This window comes from Suncus etruscus, chromosome 1, assembly GCF_024139225.1.
Source record: "Suncus etruscus isolate mSunEtr1 chromosome 1, mSunEtr1.pri.cur, whole genome shotgun sequence".
NCBI lineage: Eukaryota > Metazoa > Chordata > Mammalia > Eulipotyphla > Soricidae > Suncus > Suncus etruscus.
The window spans coordinates 176,435,819-176,454,598 of NC_064848.1; the positions used below are offsets into that span (position 1 = coordinate 176,435,819).

Genomic DNA, 18,780 nt, shown 5'->3' on the forward strand with positions numbered 1-18,780 from the left:
GCCAGGAGTAACCCCTGAGCACCGCTGGGTGTGGCCCAAAAACCAAAAAAAAAAAAAAAAAAAAAAAAAAGGAAAAAAAAAAAAAGAGGGATGAGACGCCAGATGGAAATTTCCACAGATCTCCTTTGGCTGAAATCCCCTGCCCCCGATCCCCACCCCACACCCAATTTTTTCACCATAGAAAAAAACGGACTCAAAGCTATAGTGTATACAAGTTGAAGATTTATATAAGTTTTAAATTACTTATTTTAAATAGCACAATGCTGAAGCCAGTCTAAAAAAGAATCAGACACACCACTGCAAGGTAATTCAACAAGTTGCCTTTTTTTTTTTTTTTAAACAAATTTGTACAGGAGGGGGGAGAAAAAAAAGAAAGAAAAGAAAACAAAAAAACCCAAAACCCACCCTGGATCACAAGTTATAACCACATGGCAACCCTATTCAGTCAGCAGGACGGGCTGGGCTGAGCTGGGAAGCTGCATGCTGCAGAAATCACTTCTGCTCAGGATGACATGTGCTATGAAGTCTTTGAGTTCCCTTTGTTTTCCAGTGTATCTTGTACAAAATATTACATTTTTTAAAATATATTTACAGTTTGCACAAATAGAAAATGGTTACAAATTACAACCTATCAGGCTTGGCAAGATAATAGTTTCCCTTCCCCATGGACCAAGGCCAGAGGTGTGATTAAAAGGCCGGCCTTCTTAGAGACCTTGATGAAGTTTATAAAAACTGGTTAAATACTATGAATTCATTTTTTGTAAGTTCAACAGGAAATCAATACCAGTCACTAATCTTGTCTTGCTCCTTGAGGAAAGATTTTTCAAGTAAAAGAAATACTTTCAAGCAAGCAACATATTCCTTGGCCTATTTGTTAATTGATCTATTTTGAATGGGGAAGAAAGTTGGAAGGGAGGGAAGACTGGGTTACATGGGGAAATGGAACACCTAACTGGGTGGGAGTTTTTCTTCCACTCAACAGCTTAGAACCACTTTAAACCCACTGGTTTGTAATACCAGGAAAGCCCTCTGGCTTATAATACACCATCCCTTGTTCCTTCCTTGTCTCATAGACAGTTTCTCCACATCACTACAATATACTATTGTTCTTTTTTCTTTTAAAAAAAAAAAAAGGACTTTCTGGGGAGGACAACGTTTGTTATTATGATGTAAATTCTTTGCCTTGAGTGCCAAGCCCAATTTCAACAGTGCAAAAAAGACAAGAATTGGCTGTGAAGGACCAGGAGTCAAAGGCTTGCATAGTAGCTGTCTACCCATTGGGCAAGTCCTCGCTCCACCAGTGACCGGTTTATCAACACCACCTAGAAAAGAAAAGTCCTTTGAGAGCTTTGTTCATGGCATGGAGGGACTATTTCTCAATCCAATGTGTGTTCTCCCTCTTACAATCCCAAGTGCCATCCCAGCCAACAGTACTAACCCAAAGGTAAAAATATGACACCTAAGACTTCCACTTAATTGTCCAGTTGGCATGAGGAAAAGCTTGTCAAGAGCATGAAGAAATATAAGCCTCAATACCATGAAATGGAAAAAGAAAATCTAACAAGTATAAGTTGAGGAAGATCTACAGAAGATGCACTAACATTGTGGGCGTCTGTCTTGTATAATGTAGAGTGTCTAGCAGCACCCCTAGACTCTAGCCCCCTGGGTTATGACAACATCACCACCCACAAATGTGAACAGACACCTTTAAGTGTCCCCTGGAATGCACTGGCTCATAGCTTTTTCCTTTCGTTTTTGTTTTTGTTTTTGGGTCACACCCGGCGGTGCTCAGGGGTTACTCCTGGCTGTCTGCTCAGAAATAGCTCCTGGCAGGCACGGGGGACCATATAGGACACCGGGAAGCGAACCAACCACCTTTGGTCCTGGATCGGCTGCTTGCAAGGCAAACACAGCTGTGCTATCTCTTCGGGCCCGCTTTTTCCTTTCTTTCATTAGCTCAAGACAAAAAAATGTCAGAACCAGCTACAAATCAATGTATTACTGCCAATCAGGAGCCTAGGAGGAAAGGGACAGAACTTACTTCATCTCCAACCACACTCCATAGCTGAATCAGAGGAAGACCAGTTGCACTGTAATTTGTCACCTGGAAAATAAAAACCACCAAGCATGTTTATTAGCTACTCCTTCTTCAAAAGCTACCACAAGCCAAGTGAAGGCCTAGCTCCAGGAAGGCATTCAGAAAGCCCAGATTCTGACTGATAAGGTAAGCGCTTCCTCTGAAAGGTCCTGTGTCAAGCTTCCCCCAACCTTCCCTGTCAAGCCTTCCCTGACCTCCTATCCACCAGGCACATACCTGAGCTAGCAGTGCTGTGTTTCCCGTCATCTCACTCATAGCTGCATCAGCTTCCGGTGAAAAGTGGTCATCATCTTAGGGAGGACAAACAGCCATTAGACCCTCACCAAAGCCAGCCATCTTGTCACTTATACAGTTTTATAAGATTACAACTGCTGATGTTTCAGGGGCAACATCATTTGGGAGACCCTCCAATGACAAGTCACAGCCCTGGACTCCCCAAGACTCCAAGCAGATACAGTCAGGTCCCTGTGCCACATATTGCTCACTGGAGAAGAGAAGACCAAATGGACAGATTCTGCCTTCAATGAAGACGTCTCCTATCTAAGTGAGAGCTGATTGCACTGTAGGTGCTTCATTGAATTGGCAGCACCTTAAGAGAGTGCAGGTGTTGTGAAACACAAGAGGAAAATGCTGAGGGCTGAAGGGCTCAGGGGCTTCCAGGGCTGGCCACAGAGCCACTCTCTGGTGGACAGGGCACTGAGGCAGCACTCTTGGTCAGAATATAATAGTCATGTACAAAACACATCCATAGCAAGCAGTGGGAGAAGCAGGTTTACAAAGATCTTATAAAGGAAGTAACACTTCAACTGGGTCTGATCAAATTATCACAGAAATGGAGAGGAAGGTTAGACAAGAGTAGTAAAAGAAAACAAAGCCAAGACCTTTGCCCACTGTCCCAGGGCATGACTCCAACTAAATATGCTCCTCTGCATTTCGCCAGACTAGTAAGAAGGGTAAGACAGGAAGAAGCATGGAGAAGCAGGGAGTGGATGGACTGGTGTCTAACCAGAGTAGTAGCCATGTGCTTAGCACTGGGTTCAAATAACTCCCTCACCTACTCTGAAAAACAAGTCCTACACCAGAGAGGGAGGCTGGGATGAAGGCTCAGGAACTTTTCCAGGATTAGATACCAATTCCCATCCCTCTGATAATGTACTCACAACCTCCAACATCAGGGTCAGAGTGACTGATCCCTTGTTTCCATCATGTTCAGGAAAGCTAAGGCCCAGTTGAGCAGTGCCAAGGGTCTCAAAGCCTGTCCCAATCTCAGCTGTGAAGATCTGGCCTTTACAACTATATGGGAAGAGCTTGGGTATAGTGTCGTACTATGGACCTACAAGCACAGCCCAAGGACCAGCAAGCTGGATAACAGCTGAGTTATAAAAAGAGCAGAAATTGTGGTCTGCCCCCCAGATCCATTCAGTCAGCAATCTACATTTGCTTAAGTCCTCTAAGGAAGAAGAGAAGTTCCCACATAGCAAAGCCTAGTCTAAACAACTGCTCCCTGCCAAGTTCCCCATTTGTTACCTGACAGGGGCATCACACTGTCCAGAAGGACTTCAGCTCCCTGGAATGGCAGGGTCACAAAGTCAGACCTAGAAGGGCCAAAAGGGAACAAGCTTAACCTGGGCCTGAAGGCTAACTGCACTTTAGGCTGCTATTTACCTCTGGCTTAGCTCCCTGACCCAACACCCAGGTTGAGGCCTGATACTTGAGAGGTCTAGGGATGGGCAAACAGGCCACAGAGCCAGATGTGCCTAAATGCAGGCAGCCCAGCCAGCCACACCTGCCATGCCCCCGCCCTGAGAGGCCTCCTGTATCCAGCTCCCACAGCAGCTTCATTCTGGCCATATGACACTTCCATGCAACAGGCCTTCTCTCTGGTTCACTTTGGCTGAGACAAGGCAGGGAGTTTGTTCCTATGAGACTCTTCTAAAACAGAGTAGGCAGCAACAGGAAACATTAACCCACATGCCAAGCTTGGGAAAACTGAGCCAGCCAAGCTGAAATCGCAGTCTCCTGCTCAGCAGGTGTGTGCAGGGTGTATGTGTGGTGGGGTGTGGGAGTGTGTGTATATGTGTGTAGTCCTGACTCACCGGATCTGCCGGAGCACATCGACTTTCACTCTCTTATAGCCACCATAGTCCACATAACGAATCTCAACCTCGTTGGTCTCCTCATAGGAGGCCACCACTTGGGCTCGCCACCAGGCACCATCCACGCCAGGAGCCGCACAGATGACTGTTACTGCAGGGAGAAAAGTGAGAGGCCAATAATAAGCAATAAATGGTAAGTCCTGCCCAATATCATCCGTCTCCTTGTTGAACCTCAGAGGCAAAGGTCAACAGTTCCCAAAGCTTCTGCACAGGTGGACTGGACCAAGAGGCTGGCACATACTGGGCATGGGCTCATATTTCTTTTGTTTGTTTGTGTTTGTTTTTGGGTCATACCTGGCAGCGTTCAGGGGTTACTCCTGGCTCTATGCTCAGAAATCGCTCCTGGCAGGCTCAGGGGACCACATGGGATGGTGGGATTGGAACCACCATCCTTTTGCTTGCAAGGCAAATGCCCTACCTCCATACTATCTCTCCAGCCCCGGGCTCATATTCCTGGTCCGAGGTTCTGAGAATACTCTCCAATACTCTCCCCTGGGCAGCCTACAGGGCCATAGAGCAGGTGCCCGGTGACTACTAATGACACGCTAGGACAACAGTAAGAGGAGCAGGTAGAACCACTGGATAAGGTGACCCAGCGGCTCTCTTAGTAGTTATACCAGACAAGGTGGTATAAGGCCCTGCACTCAATAGGCCCCTGTGCCCTGACCTGTCACTGCTATCTTGTAGCCTACAGTATGGTCTTTTTTGATGAACTGGGGCAAAATACAAGTGAACTCCTCTGAGGAAAAAAAAAATAAAAAAAAGGGCCCGGAGAGATAGCACAGTAGTGTTTGCCTTGCAAGCAGCCCATCCAGGACCAAAGGTGGTTGGTTCAAATCCCGGTGTCCCATATGGTCCCCTGTGCCTGCCAGGAGCTATTTCTGAGCAGACAGCCAGGAGTAACCCATGAGCAATGCCGGGTGTGGCCCAAAAACCAAAAAAATAAATAAAATAAAATAAATTAAAACAAAACAAAACAAAAACAAAAACAAAAAACCCATGCAAAAGGCTACAATAATGTCAAAGGTTTCCTATCTGCCTAAAAGTTAGTTAACTTTGTATGAGGGAGTGGGTGAGTAGAAATGGAGCTCGGGTCAGAAAGTCCTTAAGTGGGTGAAGACGGGGGAGATGTTTTGACCTTGGATACCCACTAACAAGTCCAATAAGTTAATAGTAACAAAGGACAAGCTCTAGAGAGTGATTGGGGTTGGTTCCCAGCTCCTATCTGGAGGTCACTGGGCAGATCACCTGGACTTAATGGAGATGAACTCAACTACCATAAAGGTCTGATACACTTAGTGCCATGGCATTGGCTATCTGGCACACACAGAACTTGAATTCATGGGACAAGTGAACAGTGAACTCATTCAGCACATAAATGGTAGAGCGACACCTGAATCTGTGTCCAAACATTCCAACTCCATCCCTCCTGGATCAACGGGCAGACAAAATGGCACCCTGCACTTGCTAGGAAACAGCCCAGAACAACTCAGGGATGCTGTCCAGGGATGCTGTTCACTGGAGGCACTCAGAATACACTTCTCTGGTCAAGACCCCCAACCCCCAATCCCGAGCTTCTCTCTCCACTCCCAGGGCGCGCACTCACTTTCCACCGGGGTAGGCAAGGTGGGAATGCCGGGTTGAGAGTAGCAGTGGTACATCTGCTGGTCCAGATTGCGCAGGGCGTGGAAGGTCGGGTGTGTGTGCTGCTGTACAAACAGGTGCCCGGCATTGACCTGGTTGACTACAATGACCTCCACCATGATGCCATCGGGGAGCATCAGCTGCAGAGAAGGCAAAGAAGAAATAGGCCCATTGAATGCTCAGGAGGAGCCCTGGGGCTTGTGTCCCCCCTCCCCCTACATGGTGCTGATCTGCTCAAAGTGCTGAACCCACTGTGGCCCTCAACCTGCATCATCTCCAGTAATGACCAGTAATGAGGTGTCTCAACCCCTGCCTGGGCACAAAGTCTCTTCAGAGCCATGTGGGAATGAAGCACCTGGTTTTGAGCAAGCCAGGGCCGGTCCATCTCCCAGAATTCACCTCCCCAACCCCAGGTCTTCCCAAAACCCAAGACCTAGGGATAAAAATGGGAATAAAACCTCTAAAAACAAGGAAGCCCAAATTTAGAAGGAAGCAGGCCCCAAGCCCCCAACAGTTCCTTGGATCTCCCACTGACTAGTCCTAGCCACAATGATATGACAGCTCTCCCCCGACTCTCTCTACAATAGCAGCCTGAAGTCAAGTCCATTGTCAAGGTAAAGGTCTGCTGTTGCCTGCGCCCTATTCACTCCTCCCTACACTCACAAGGCAGGTGTCTTCCCAAATTACCCTACTCTGAAGTTTGGATATAGTGTTGCTCAGCGGGCAGATCTCCATGAAGGCCTGAAAAAGGTAAGACTCCCTATTTTGGTGGCTTCGAAAAGACATCTAGGTAGTTTGGATACTGCAGGCAATCTATTTATACCCATACCTGCCCAAAAGCCTCTACCAGTGAGACAAAGCATAGACTTCCACCCCTGGCACTGACATTTGAGACATCTGGAATCAGCTCGAGTCCCAGAGTTCAAAAGAGTCCAACAGAAGAAAGCGAGTCAAAGTATTCTGTCCACACTACAATTCATAGCTCCTTGGTACCAACACAGAGGACAGGTCACCGGTAGTGCTCAATGAAGGTATAGCCAGACAAAGGTCATAGTGGAGCCAAGTAACTTAAAGCATTTTTCTTTTAATTAAAAAATAAATACAGGCCAGAGAGATAGCATGGAGGTAAGGCATTTGCCTTTCATGCAGAAGGTCATTGGTTTGAATCCCAGCATCCCATATGGTCCCCCGAACCTGCCAGGAGCGATTTCTGAGCATAGAGCCAGGAGAAATCCCTGAGTGATGCCGGGTGTGACCCAAAAACCAAAATAAATAAATAAATAAATAAATAAATAAATAATAATAATGATAAATAAATAAATACAGGGGATGGGAGTAGAGAGAACACAGCAGGTATGGCACTTGCACTGGCCAACCCAATCAGGTTTATCCCTGGTATAGTCTCCTGAACACCACCAGTAGTGATTGCTGACTGCAGAGCCAGGAATAACCCCTGATCATAGCCAAGTATAAACCAAAACCAAAATAAAAAAAATTTTTTTTTTTTTTTTGCTTTTTGGGTCACACCCGATAGCACTCAGGGGTTACTCCTGGCTCTAAGATCAGAAATTGTTCCTGTCAGGCTCAGGAGACCATATGGGATGCTAGGATTCGAACCATCATCTTTTTGCATGCAAGGCAAATGCCCTACCTCCATGTTATCTCCCTGGCCCTAAAACTATATTTTTAGATAAAAAATACAGGCCAGATGGGGCTGGAGAGATAGCATGGACGTAAGGTGTTTATCTCGCATGCAGAAGGTTGGTGGTTCAAATCTCAGCATCCCTGAGCCTGCCAGGAGTCATCTCTGAGTAGAGAGCCAGGAGTAACCCCTGAGCACTGTCAGGTGTGACCCAAAAACCAAAAAAAAAAAAAAAGAATACAGGCCAGAGAGAACAGAGCAGATAAGGTGCTCACCTGTGGTAGATACAACCAATATTTTCACTGAGCCCTCCAGGAGTAATAATCCCTGAGCACAGAGCCTTAACCTGCATCAATGGAATATAGGCCAAAACCCAGTAAGAATAAGGGTAGGGGCCGGGCGGTGGCGCTAAAGGTAAGGTGCCTGCCTTGCCTGCGCTAGCCTTGGACGGACCGCGGTTCGATCCCCCGGTGTCCCATATGGTCCCCCAAGCCAGGAGCAACTTCTGAGCACATAGCCAGGAGTAACCCCTGAGCGTTACCGGGTGTAGCCCAAAAACCAAAAAAAAAAAAAAAGAATAAGGGTAAGGGATGTGAATCAGCATTGAAGAGCTTTCCTTTCATGCATAAAACCTGGGTTCAATCAACACACACACACACACACACACACACACACACACACACACACACACACACACACACACACACTGGGTTCAATCAACACACACACACACTCCATTCCTACCCCTAAAGGTAGAAGAATTTGGAGGGGTTGGGGGGTAGCAAGGGAGTCCTATGGGAAGAAAAACTAAAACCAAGAAGCCATTCCAAATAATAACTGGGGATGAAATTCTCTCCCCAATTGATCTTGCTTTATACTAGGAGCCTCCTGCCCAAGAGCTAAGGAAAGAGAATCCTACATGAGGCCCTACTAGATCAGCAAAGATCAAGAAACACTCTGACCAATTACAGCCCCAGACCAGCCCAGTGATGGTCCCCACATGCTATCTGAGGTGGCAGCTATAACCCTGGATTCAGATCCAGCTTGAATGCCCTGCCAATGTAGATAGAAAGATAAGACAGACAGACAGACAGACAGACAGACACACACACACACACACACACACACACACACACACACACACACACACACACACACACACACACAAAATCTTCTGGATTATGACCTTCTCTAGACAGAAGCTTTTTTTTTTGTTTTTTGTTTTTTGTTTTTTTGTTTTTTGAGCCATACCCGGCGGTGCTCAGGGGTTACTCCTGGCTGTCTGCTCAGATATAGCTCCTGGCAGGCACGGGGGACCATATGGGACACCGGGATTCGAACCAACCACCTTTGGTCCTGGATTGGCTGCTTGCAAGGCAAACGCCACTGTGCTATCTCTCCGGGCCCTAGACAGAAGCTTTGAAAAGACAAAGGCTGCTCATGAGATGCGAGCAGGGAAAGAACAGTCCTTTCAGGAGAGGCTGTTGGCTTCTTCCCAGCACTCCAGCCCCACCCTATAAAACATAGCCACAGAGGTCAGCTTCTGTTATAGGACAGTTTAGGGGAAAAGCAGCACCAAAAAGCCTTGGTACTCACCCAGGAAGTCATGGGGAGAGAAGGCAGTGGCAGTGAAGGCAGTGGGGGGGCATAGATATTGGTGAGGTTCAGTTCCTTAAACTTCTTCCCAATCAAGTTCAGCGCTTTGTCTACATGGTGCTGAGAGCCTAAAACAGGGCAGAGAAACAGGCACTGTCATTGTGTATATTATAAACAAATTAAAACCTAGACTTCATTCTACATGCCATGTTCTGACCTCAAATGCATCTTTCATGTGCTTACATGCTAAGTTTGGCCTTGGAAAGGAAGGCACTTAAGTCTGAGATATTCAACCTTTGGGAAGATGACTCCTCCCAATGATCTCTATTTTGGATGCAGAAGGAAGCTGGCAGATGTGAAAAGATCAGAGGGGACCCATATTCATGCTCTGAAGGGGCCCATGTAGACAGAAGGCACTGGAAATGCATCTCCCTTCTCCTGGTTACGTGTGGGTCTAGAGGCAGCCTTATAAAGGATTTTCTCTCATTCACAGGACACAGAGATTCTCCAAGCACCACAACAGGAGATGAAGGCTCACAGAAAGATACTCAATACTGTATGTTTTGTTTTGCTTTGGCTACATTCAGTGCTTCCTTCTGGCTCTATGCTAAGGTCACTCCTGGCAATTCTCATGGTGACTATATGTGATGCTGTGGACTGTACCAGGGTTGGCTACATGCAAGGCAAATGTCTTAACCCCTGTACTATATTCGCAGACCTCAATGTTACCTTGAGATAAAAGGGGTTTCTAATAGATGTAGGTTACAAAAGGAATGCAATTAAGACTTAAAAGTCAACAACAAAAGTGTTTCAATTTTAGGGAAGACATAACAACATCAGCTGCCACTGACCTTCTATATGGCAGATCTGGACATTCTGCGTGTACGGCAGGGTTGAGATGTAGATCTTGGCACCCGATGTTTGCTTCAGAAAACTCACATAGCGACCCTGCTTGCCAATTAGTCGACCAACTAGGTGCTTCCAAAAAAAAAAAAAATGTTAACAGGACTTACCTACAGGTGAGGTCAAGCTCAGACAGTCAACATATTACTGTATGGCATACAACTGCAACTCACTTGCCAGACTGTTTTTCAACTATAGTATTCACTTATTGTATCTAGAAAATGGTTAACAACATTATAGCATCGTACAAAGCGTTAACTAGCCAGAGTCACACAGTTACAGAGCAGATGAAATGGATACTCAGAGGGGCCGGGCGGTGGCGCTGGAGGTAAGGTGCCTGCCTTGCCTGTGCTAGCCTAGGACGGACCGCGGTTCGATCCCCCAGCGTCCCATATGGTCCCCCAAGAAGCCAGGAGCAACTTCTGAGCGCATAGCCAGGAGTAACCCCTGAGCGTCACAGGGTGTGGCCCAAAAACCAAAAAAAAAAAAAAAAAAAAAAAAAAGAAATGGATACTCAGAGGCTCTGCAACTCAGCCGTTCCCATTTCAGCCCTGACCGTGTGGCCAGCATCCAGAAAGCTGCCAAGAGAGCATCTTCTCCAAATACTGGCTCTAAATTTCATCTTGGGTCAATTAGGTCTACAATTCCATCCTCTCGTGTTGGAGAGGGCTGGTTTTGATCCACACCCAGCTCTGTGCTCAGGGATCACTCCTGGTTGGCTCAGGGGACCATAGGGGATGCCAGAAATCCAACCAAGGTCAGCTACATGCAAGGGAAGCACCATACCTGCTGTACTATTGCTCTGGCCCCACCATTCTCTACTCTGTTCTCCTAAGGTCTGAAGACTAAGGGCTGAAGTTTGAAAATTAAGGTCTGGAAAAGAACTTGCAGGCTCGGCTGCCAATGAACAGCATCCAAGCATGAGGCCAGCAGACGTGTCCAGCATGCCAGAATTCACAACACAAAACAGCTGCCAAATTTAGCCATGATGTAAGATAAGCCCTGAAACAATCCTAATGGACTCCACCTTAGCAATTATGGAAGACTAGGTCTCTCTATACCAGAGCTGCCTGGATGTGCCCTTTGCAAAAAAAACAACAACAACAAAGGGGGGGGGGGGACACTAAAAAAGAGGGCAGAAGAGAGAACAGGGTCATCAGGGGGAGGAAGTAACCAAGGGGGCGAACCAGGGGGTCAAAGCAGACCACCTGACCCGGAGCTCAAAGCCAGCCAAAGGCTCCATCCTCCACAGAGAGTTCCATGCCCTAGGAGAATGTAGTGGGCCAATTATTTCTAAGCCCCAGAGATAAACATCAAGATCAAACTAATAAGTTTTAAGTTATAACAGCAAGAAGCTCAAAACCACTTAAGCACCCTAGAACTGAGGACCAGTGAAGTAAACTGACACTCACACAATGAATAATGCAGTTAAAATTACACTTTCAAAGAATAATAGAGGAAAATTAAATTGTTAAATATTTAAAAGCATTAATTAAAGCAACATAATCTCAGTTTTGTTTAAAAAACCACAGGGTGCAAGATGAGAAGGAAATAAAAGTCTTCCTAGTCATTCTCTAGGGTAGCATTAGAGATGGTTTTCATTTTCTTCATATATTCCCATTCCTCAAGTTCTCTGAAATGGACTGATTTTCGCTCAGTTTTACTTGGCACTGGAGGGCATGGATGGAATATGACAAAGGAATTCCTGTGGGGCCCTACCCACAGTTCTTGTTTAGCGATCTGGGACTCAAACCTGAACCTCCAAAGCAATAGTACAGCAGGAAGGCCAATTACCTTGCATGCAGCTATCCAGGTTTCAATCCCTGGCATGCCATATGGTCCTTTGAGCATTCCCAGAGTGGTTCCTGAGCACGATGAATGTGGCCCAAAAAATCATAAAGATAGGTAATAATAAAAAATAAATTCAGGGTGATAGAACATTGGGATGGCTGTTTGCTTTGCATGCAGCCAACCCTCATTCAATCCTCAGCATAACATGTGGTTCCCTCACACAAAACCAGGAGTGATTCCTGAGCATAAAGCCAACACTAAGATCTGAGCTCCACTGGGCATGGACCCAAAACAAAAACAAACGAAGAAAAAAACCTCTTGGCCTTGGTAATTTTTTGGACACACACCCCCTTGACCACTAAGCCATTCCCAGTTCATTGGGTGTTTTAGCATCTTCAAACAGCATATACAAGGAATGTATATATGATGTATATATAAAGATGAGGAGGAAGATAAAAAGAGGTTACTCTGAAGATCCATTTCCAAAGTAGAGTTTCCTTCCTTTCCTTTCATCTTGGCTCACGGGGTTATTTTTTTACCTGATTGACAATTCCTACCCTAAAGTTCCTCCTCCCAAAAGCAATGACCTAGGCCTGAAGGAAACCGTAAGCTTGCAAGCTTACCTTTGGCACCTCAATCTCCCAGATGATGAGGTCGACTTTCTGTGGGCTAGTGTCAGCCTGGGCGCTCTGGAAGACCTCGGTCTTCCTGTGGCCACAGCAACCATCCACCGAGTCCATGCTATTCCCGTCTGAGCCTGCAGGGGAAGAAGCAGCACAGACAGACACACAGACACTGGCTCAGAGCAGCTAGTTGACACTGATTTCCCAAACTCACATCCCCCAGGGAGGCCCTGCCCCACACTGCCCTCAGACTTGGAAGGTGATGGTCAACTGGCTGTAGAGAAGGCTCAGAAAGGGCTGGGATGTAGATACACCTAATTTTAGCCTGTTGCTTACAGCCCCATTTGCTTCATGGGCAGCCCCGCCCCACCACAGCTGCTGGAGCAGAGACAAGTGGTGAATGGGAGAGCAGACACTGGCCCAAGAGGGGTGTCCATGGAAGGGTGTGGGGGTGAGCAAGAGGTTCACGTGGTCCCAAGGGTCAGGTATGAGAAGGCTGTCCTCTATTGGAACTGACCAGTCACTGCTGGCCTGGGTAGGGACCCCACATTGATTCAGCCTAGCAGACTCCTCCAACCTGCTGGCACAGACCTGCTGGACCAAGAAAGGAGAATGGGCCTTTCCGCTACTCAGGCCTCCCTTCTGCAACTCTTAAGGTGAAGCATACTCCTAAGAGAGCAGAGTAGGAAGCAGGAGCCCGACACCAACTTGGGTTGTTCTTTACTCTGGCTATAATTAAAACAGGGGTCCAGATCAGCTTCAGAGAAAAAGTTCTGGCTTTTAAATATGGGCAACTCAATTGCCAAAAATAAATCACTCCTGAGATTCCACTAATTAGGTTATTTTCCACATGGTTTCTCAAAACACTAGACATATTCCTTTGCCAAGTATGTATGTGCTATCTGAATGCAGAAGAGTTAAAGCTGAAGAGAATTTGGGCTCACAGTCAGAATCACTCTTCTCCCTCTCTACTCCAGAGGCTCCAGGCTCTGCACCATCACTGGGACTAATCAGTGTCTCTCACCTATGGACCCCAGGACATGAGACCCTTGGTATGTCCCTGCTGTCCCTCCACCTCTTCGCCTGAGGGAGCACATGCAAAGAAACAGGGCCTTGTGCTAGGGCCTACCCCACCCTCTGCTTCCATCAAAGATCAGAGAGACCTGAACACAGAACTTGCCACATAGCTGAGTAATCCAATTCGTCTAGAGCTGGTGAGCTGAAGGTAGTAGGGGAAAGCAGCTTTATTTGCTGGGGGATGGAGTCATCCATCTAGGTGCCTTCTATTTGTTTTTGAGAGGGGGGTGATGGTTCTGTCTTAGGTATGGTTTTGGGGGATTGGGTTTTGAGATGTTTATTATCTTTAGTTTTGGGGCCACATCCAGAAATGTTTAGGAATGACTCCTCGCTCTGCACTCAGAGATCACTCCTGGAGGGTTTGATGAACAATATGGGTTGCTCAGGATTGAACCCAAGCTGGCCAAGTGCAAGGCAAATGCCCTTCCTGCTGTACTCTCTCTCCGGCCCCAAGAGATGTTTTTGAAAAAAAAAAACCATTCAACAAAACATAAACAATTTGACACCCCTGAAGTTCAGGATGCAGCAAACAGCATCTGGCTTCCCACAATCGTGAGTGAGAAAGAGAGCATCACCCCTGCCTCCTGCTACTTTAGAGGCACACAACAGTAGTTGACTACAATGCATGTGTGGGGCACACTAGATGCTGGCTGGAAACACGGAAATTTGGGCAAGTGTCCCCGCCTTCTAGGAGCTGGCATGGGGACGGGACGAGGCTCCAGACCCCTGCGGGGGTCCAGCCTCATTCTAGAACTCAACAGAAGGAAACACCGGGTGGGGGAAGCTGCCAAGGCAGGGTCCGGAGCTGCTGACCTGTGTGTTAGCGATCTGAACTGTCTACGCGGGGCTCAGCACTCGGAAAACCCAGTGGACACTTCGTTAGAAAAGTACCCCCTTTCCCAGGGTGGGTAGAGCTGCAGCTGCACAGAAAGAAAAGGGCTAAGGCTCTCGGCAAAGGTGACAGCAGCCCCGCAGCAAAGCACCAGCCTCCCCACGGCGCTCACCAGTGGCACTTACCCTGAGAGAGCTCCAGAAGAAAGAAAGCAGGTGAAGACGAACAAGCACACAAGGACACAGAGCTGAAAGGCCCCTCAGCCTTACTTGTTACTCAAGGGGAATCAAGCTAAGGAGATCTCTCTGGTTTCTGAGTTTTGTTTGCCCTTTTTCTTTTTTTAGTTTTGGAGCCACACCCGGCAGCACTCAGGGGTTACTCCTGGCTTCATGCTCAGATATTGCTCCTGGCAGGCTAGGGACTATATGGAATGCCAGGAGTTGAACCCGGGTCCATCCTGGGTTGTCCACGTGCAAGGAAAATGCCCTAATGCTGTGCTATCTGTCCGGCCCTGTCTTTTTTATCTTTTAATGGTGATTTTATCAAGGAGAAGGGCACACGTAGGCTAACTGGTGGCAAGGCTGGGCTTCAATTGGGTTCTTTCGTCAGGGCTGAGGCAGGTCACTGACGACCAAACCAATCACAGACTCTGTGATTCAAAGCAGCCCAGAGGCAACTCACTGGGTCCCCCAGATATCCAGACTGCATCCTAGCTGTCTGCAGACCCTTTGGGGAGGCAGCGTTGACGACCACCATTGTGGAGGAAGCACCTGTGGTGTGAGGCAGGCCGTATGGCTTTACTCCCCAAAGAAAGGGAGACCCGCCCATTACATGAGCAGCCCAAGAGCCTCCTACCTCCCGAGTGATCTGCCTCGGCATCTGGCGGCCATCCATCCTCAGTCCCCAGGTCTGACAGGCCCTTCAGCACCCCATTGCTGAAGGGCACAGTCCTTTCTGGCAGCAGCGGTGGAGTGTTGGCCTTGTCCCTGGGGCTGGAGCTGGTCTCTGCGTAAGAGTCTTCCAGCCCCGAGGTGCTGGCAGAATCTGAGAACTGCCCAGAGGCCACGGAGGGGACACCATGGCTGTTGTCAGAAGTGCAAGTGACACAGCCAGAATCTTCGTTGGGCAACTCTCCCAGGGGGGTGGCTGAGGGAGTCAGGGAGATGTGGTGCACAGAGGTCTTTGGCTTCTTGTCCTTGGTGGGGCTACCCAGAGGGCTGGTCAGGCAGCTCACGTAGGTCTTTGGTAGTAGAGCAGCCTCGGCCTCCAGGGCTGGTGAGGGCAAGGCCTGAAGGGCTGGGTCTGCTAGGCTGGCGGCTGCCTCCTGCAGAGCAGGTGTTTGCTGGCCCATAAGGGCGCATCTCTCCTCCAGCCCCGAAAGCTGGCCAGTAGTCACCTGACCTGTGATCTTGCCCACGGTAGTGGCCAGCACTTCCTCAGTGGCTTCCAAGATCACTTTGGAGATTAACTGGAAAGCAGCCTGTTCAATCGCTTCATTTTTATCCAAGGTCTTCTCAAGGCCCGGCTTCCCTGCCAGGTCTCTGTCCCGGGTTCTGCCTCCTGTAGTGAGCAGTGCAGGGACCTCAGCCTTGCGCAGCTCCGGGTGTGCTGACTCATCGTCCTTCCCCAACTGCGTGTGGGCTGACTCCAGGAAGCTGCTCAACAACTTCCCTGCAGCATCCTCCTCTGTAAGTGGGTGGCTCTGCCCCTTCTCTCCCCCGCCTCTGCCTCCCGAGGGGGCCAGGCCTGATACCCTGATGCTCTGCGACTCCTGGTTCAACATCCCTTCTTCCATCACATTCTCTCCCGGCGGCACGGCATCACCCGTCCCTTCAGTGCCGACCCTCTCGCGTGCCTTCTCCCCAGGGCCATGCTTCTCTGTTGGGGCCCCAGGCTGGCTTTGCTGGCCCTGCCCTGGTGTCCTGCTCAGCAGGGACTCTCGCTTACACATCTCTGCTGCTTCGTGGGGAAACGAGACAGCCTTGGAGGCTGGAAGGTGACATTCTCGAGGAATCGATTTGGCCTCATCACCTGTCAGGACCAGTTCCACCTGCGCGCTGTCGTCTTTCCGGATTCCTGGGCGACATCTCGTGTCAGTGGTGCTAGGAAGGCTGCCCGAAGACTCAGACCTGCGGCAAACCGGCTGTGCCCGCAGCAGGGCAGGGGCTTCCACCAAAGGCTTGCTTGCCTGGGACAGCTCCTTCTCTGGTAGTGTGACACTCAGGGGCATGGACACCACTGGAGCATCCATGTCACCCCCTGGGGACGTTTCTTTCTCAGTGACATGGGTGGCCCCCAACGCTTTGGCATCAGCTTTCACTTGTATGTTGGAGGTGCTGCTGTGTTCTTTCTTACGAGAGAAGAACCACCACCAGCCGAGGAGTGCCAGCATGCCAGGCACTGCCAAGGGGAAGAGAGAGCGGAGTTGGATGGCCATCCTGGAGGCTGGATACAACTACACCTGGAAAAGGAGGAGATGAGAGAGGAAGCGGTGAGCCAGGTGAAGAGATCCCAAGAACCACAGGCTGCTCCCTCCTTGTCCCTACCCACCTGAAGGACACCTCCCTTCACCCACACCCTCACAGGTAGGGGTGACCCCTGTAAAATCAGGAGGTCTTCTCTCATTTCACTACTTCAATGCTCACAAATGCTCCCCTGCAACAAGGCCCTTCTGGAACAAAGCCCTGTCCCTTCTTTCATTTCTGGACACCAAATTTCCCAAGTTTGGATTCCTAATCTCTCAATACACTTTCATCTGTTCCTTGGTGGGGTGGGGGTGGGGGTGGAGACAGTTAAGACCTTATGAAATTTATATGTCCATATGCCTGGCAGGTACCATGGGTTATGGGTCAATGGAACAGTAGTGGGAAGGTGAGAACACTCCAAATGACAGAGGGGCATGCTTGAGGGTGAGGTACAGGAGTAGGATGGGCTATTTGGGATCCACGTATTGAGGGAGTCTCAGGGCCTCCAATTCAGAGTTTGGACTTTACCCTCGAGGCAAAAGAGAACCATTACTGGCACACACCAAACTACTTCCAGGAGGTTCTAAGAGCAAGATAAACAGTGTGCATCAAACAAAAGGAATCAGGAGACCCAAGTAGTTCTCTCCCAGAAAGGAGAAAAGAGGACCTGAAAGAGAGTAAACATGTACAGAGACAAGAAACTCAATCAGGGGCCAGAGAGATAGCATGGAGGTAAGGCGTTTGCCTTGCATGCAGAAGGATGGTGGTTCAAATCCCGGCATCCCATATGGTCCCCCAAGCCTGGCAGGAGTGATTTCTGAGCTTAGAGCGAGAAGGAACCCCTGAGTACTGCCAGGTGTGACCCAAAAATCAAAAAAAAAAAAAAAAAGAAACTCAAACTCAATCACCAGTGCCCAACCCACCCATATCCATATGGACACAACACGCTTTATACCTAATGTCTCCTGTGGCAGAAAATTTTACTTTAAAGCTAAATCTTTCTTAAAACCAAAGGTATGGTTCATAGCTTCTTGACTAATCTCTCAGGAGAGATGTCAAACCATTAAAACTTACAGGTACACCAGTCTTTTTTTTTTTTTTTTGGTCACACCCAGGGCTGTCTCTGGTTTGGCTGCGTGCAAAGCAAATGCCCTATTGCTCTGCTGCTCTCTCTCCAGCCCCAGGTACACCAGTCATCAAGCTGAAAACTCTGGAACTCTTGGGAAAGGGGTGGCTGAGTCCCCCATTCTGCTGACGCCCCGTAGCCACACCTACACACCACAGCTGCTGCCACTGCCATACATGAGGCCCAATTTCACTGCTTCACAAATAAACTCTGCAGGTGCTAAGCCAACGAAACTCCCAGGTAAACAGATACTGGAGTTCCTGGAGAGTGAGCATGTAACATCTCCAAATTCCACAATACTAACAGTCCAGTAGGAGCACAGCAAATTAGATGGGAAAGGCAGCATAGAAGCCAACTAAATCTCAGTAAACAAAAACAAAAACACAGAAGGCTCAGCTAGCAAAATAATTCAGTAAAATCCTCAATACCTTTAATAACCCCTTTGTAAAATGGGGGGAAAAATAACCCCTTTGTGAGAAATAACAATTCTCAGAAACTTTCTTTTTTTTTTCTTCCTTCCTTCCTTCCTTCCTTCCTTCCTTCCTTCCTTCCTTCCTTCCTTCCTTCCTTCCACTCCCCTCTCTCCTTCTTCCTTCCTTCCTTCCTTCCTTCCTTCCTTCCTTCCTTCCTTCCTTCCTTCCTTCCTTCCTTCCTTCCTTCCTTCCTTCCTTCCTTCCTTCCTTCCTTCCTTCCTTCCTTTCTTTCTTTCTTTCTTTTTTGGCTTTTGGGCCACACCCGGGCATGTTCAGGGATTATTCCTGGCTTTGCGCTCAGAAATCGCTCCTGGCTTGGAGGACCATATGGAACACCAGGATCGAACCACGGTT

At 48.3% G+C, this 18,780-nt stretch overlaps 1 protein-coding gene across 1 annotated transcript in view; it reads right to left on the minus strand.

The window, feature by feature from the left end:
• Positions 1–202: 202 nt before the first annotated feature.
• AKAP1 (A-kinase anchoring protein 1) overlaps positions 203–18,780 on the minus strand; it is a 48,721-nt gene continuing 30,143 nt past the window's right edge. Inside the window, exons 2-11 of the mRNA XM_049771485.1 lie at positions 15,218–16,823; positions 12,454–12,587; positions 9,988–10,114; positions 9,137–9,264; positions 5,861–6,038; positions 4,195–4,345; positions 3,626–3,693; positions 2,315–2,388; positions 2,042–2,104; positions 203–1,322 (exon numbers count right to left, since the gene is read on the minus strand). Of these exons, the coding sequence (XP_049627442.1) occupies positions 1,248–1,322; positions 2,042–2,104; positions 2,315–2,388; positions 3,626–3,693; positions 4,195–4,345; positions 5,861–6,038; positions 9,137–9,264; positions 9,988–10,114; positions 12,454–12,587; positions 15,218–16,799 (2,580 nt within the window). The 5' untranslated portion in view covers positions 16,800–16,823 and the 3' untranslated portion in view covers positions 203–1,247. The remainder of the gene's footprint in view (positions 1,323–2,041; positions 2,105–2,314; positions 2,389–3,625; positions 3,694–4,194; positions 4,346–5,860; positions 6,039–9,136; positions 9,265–9,987; positions 10,115–12,453; positions 12,588–15,217; positions 16,824–18,780) is intronic.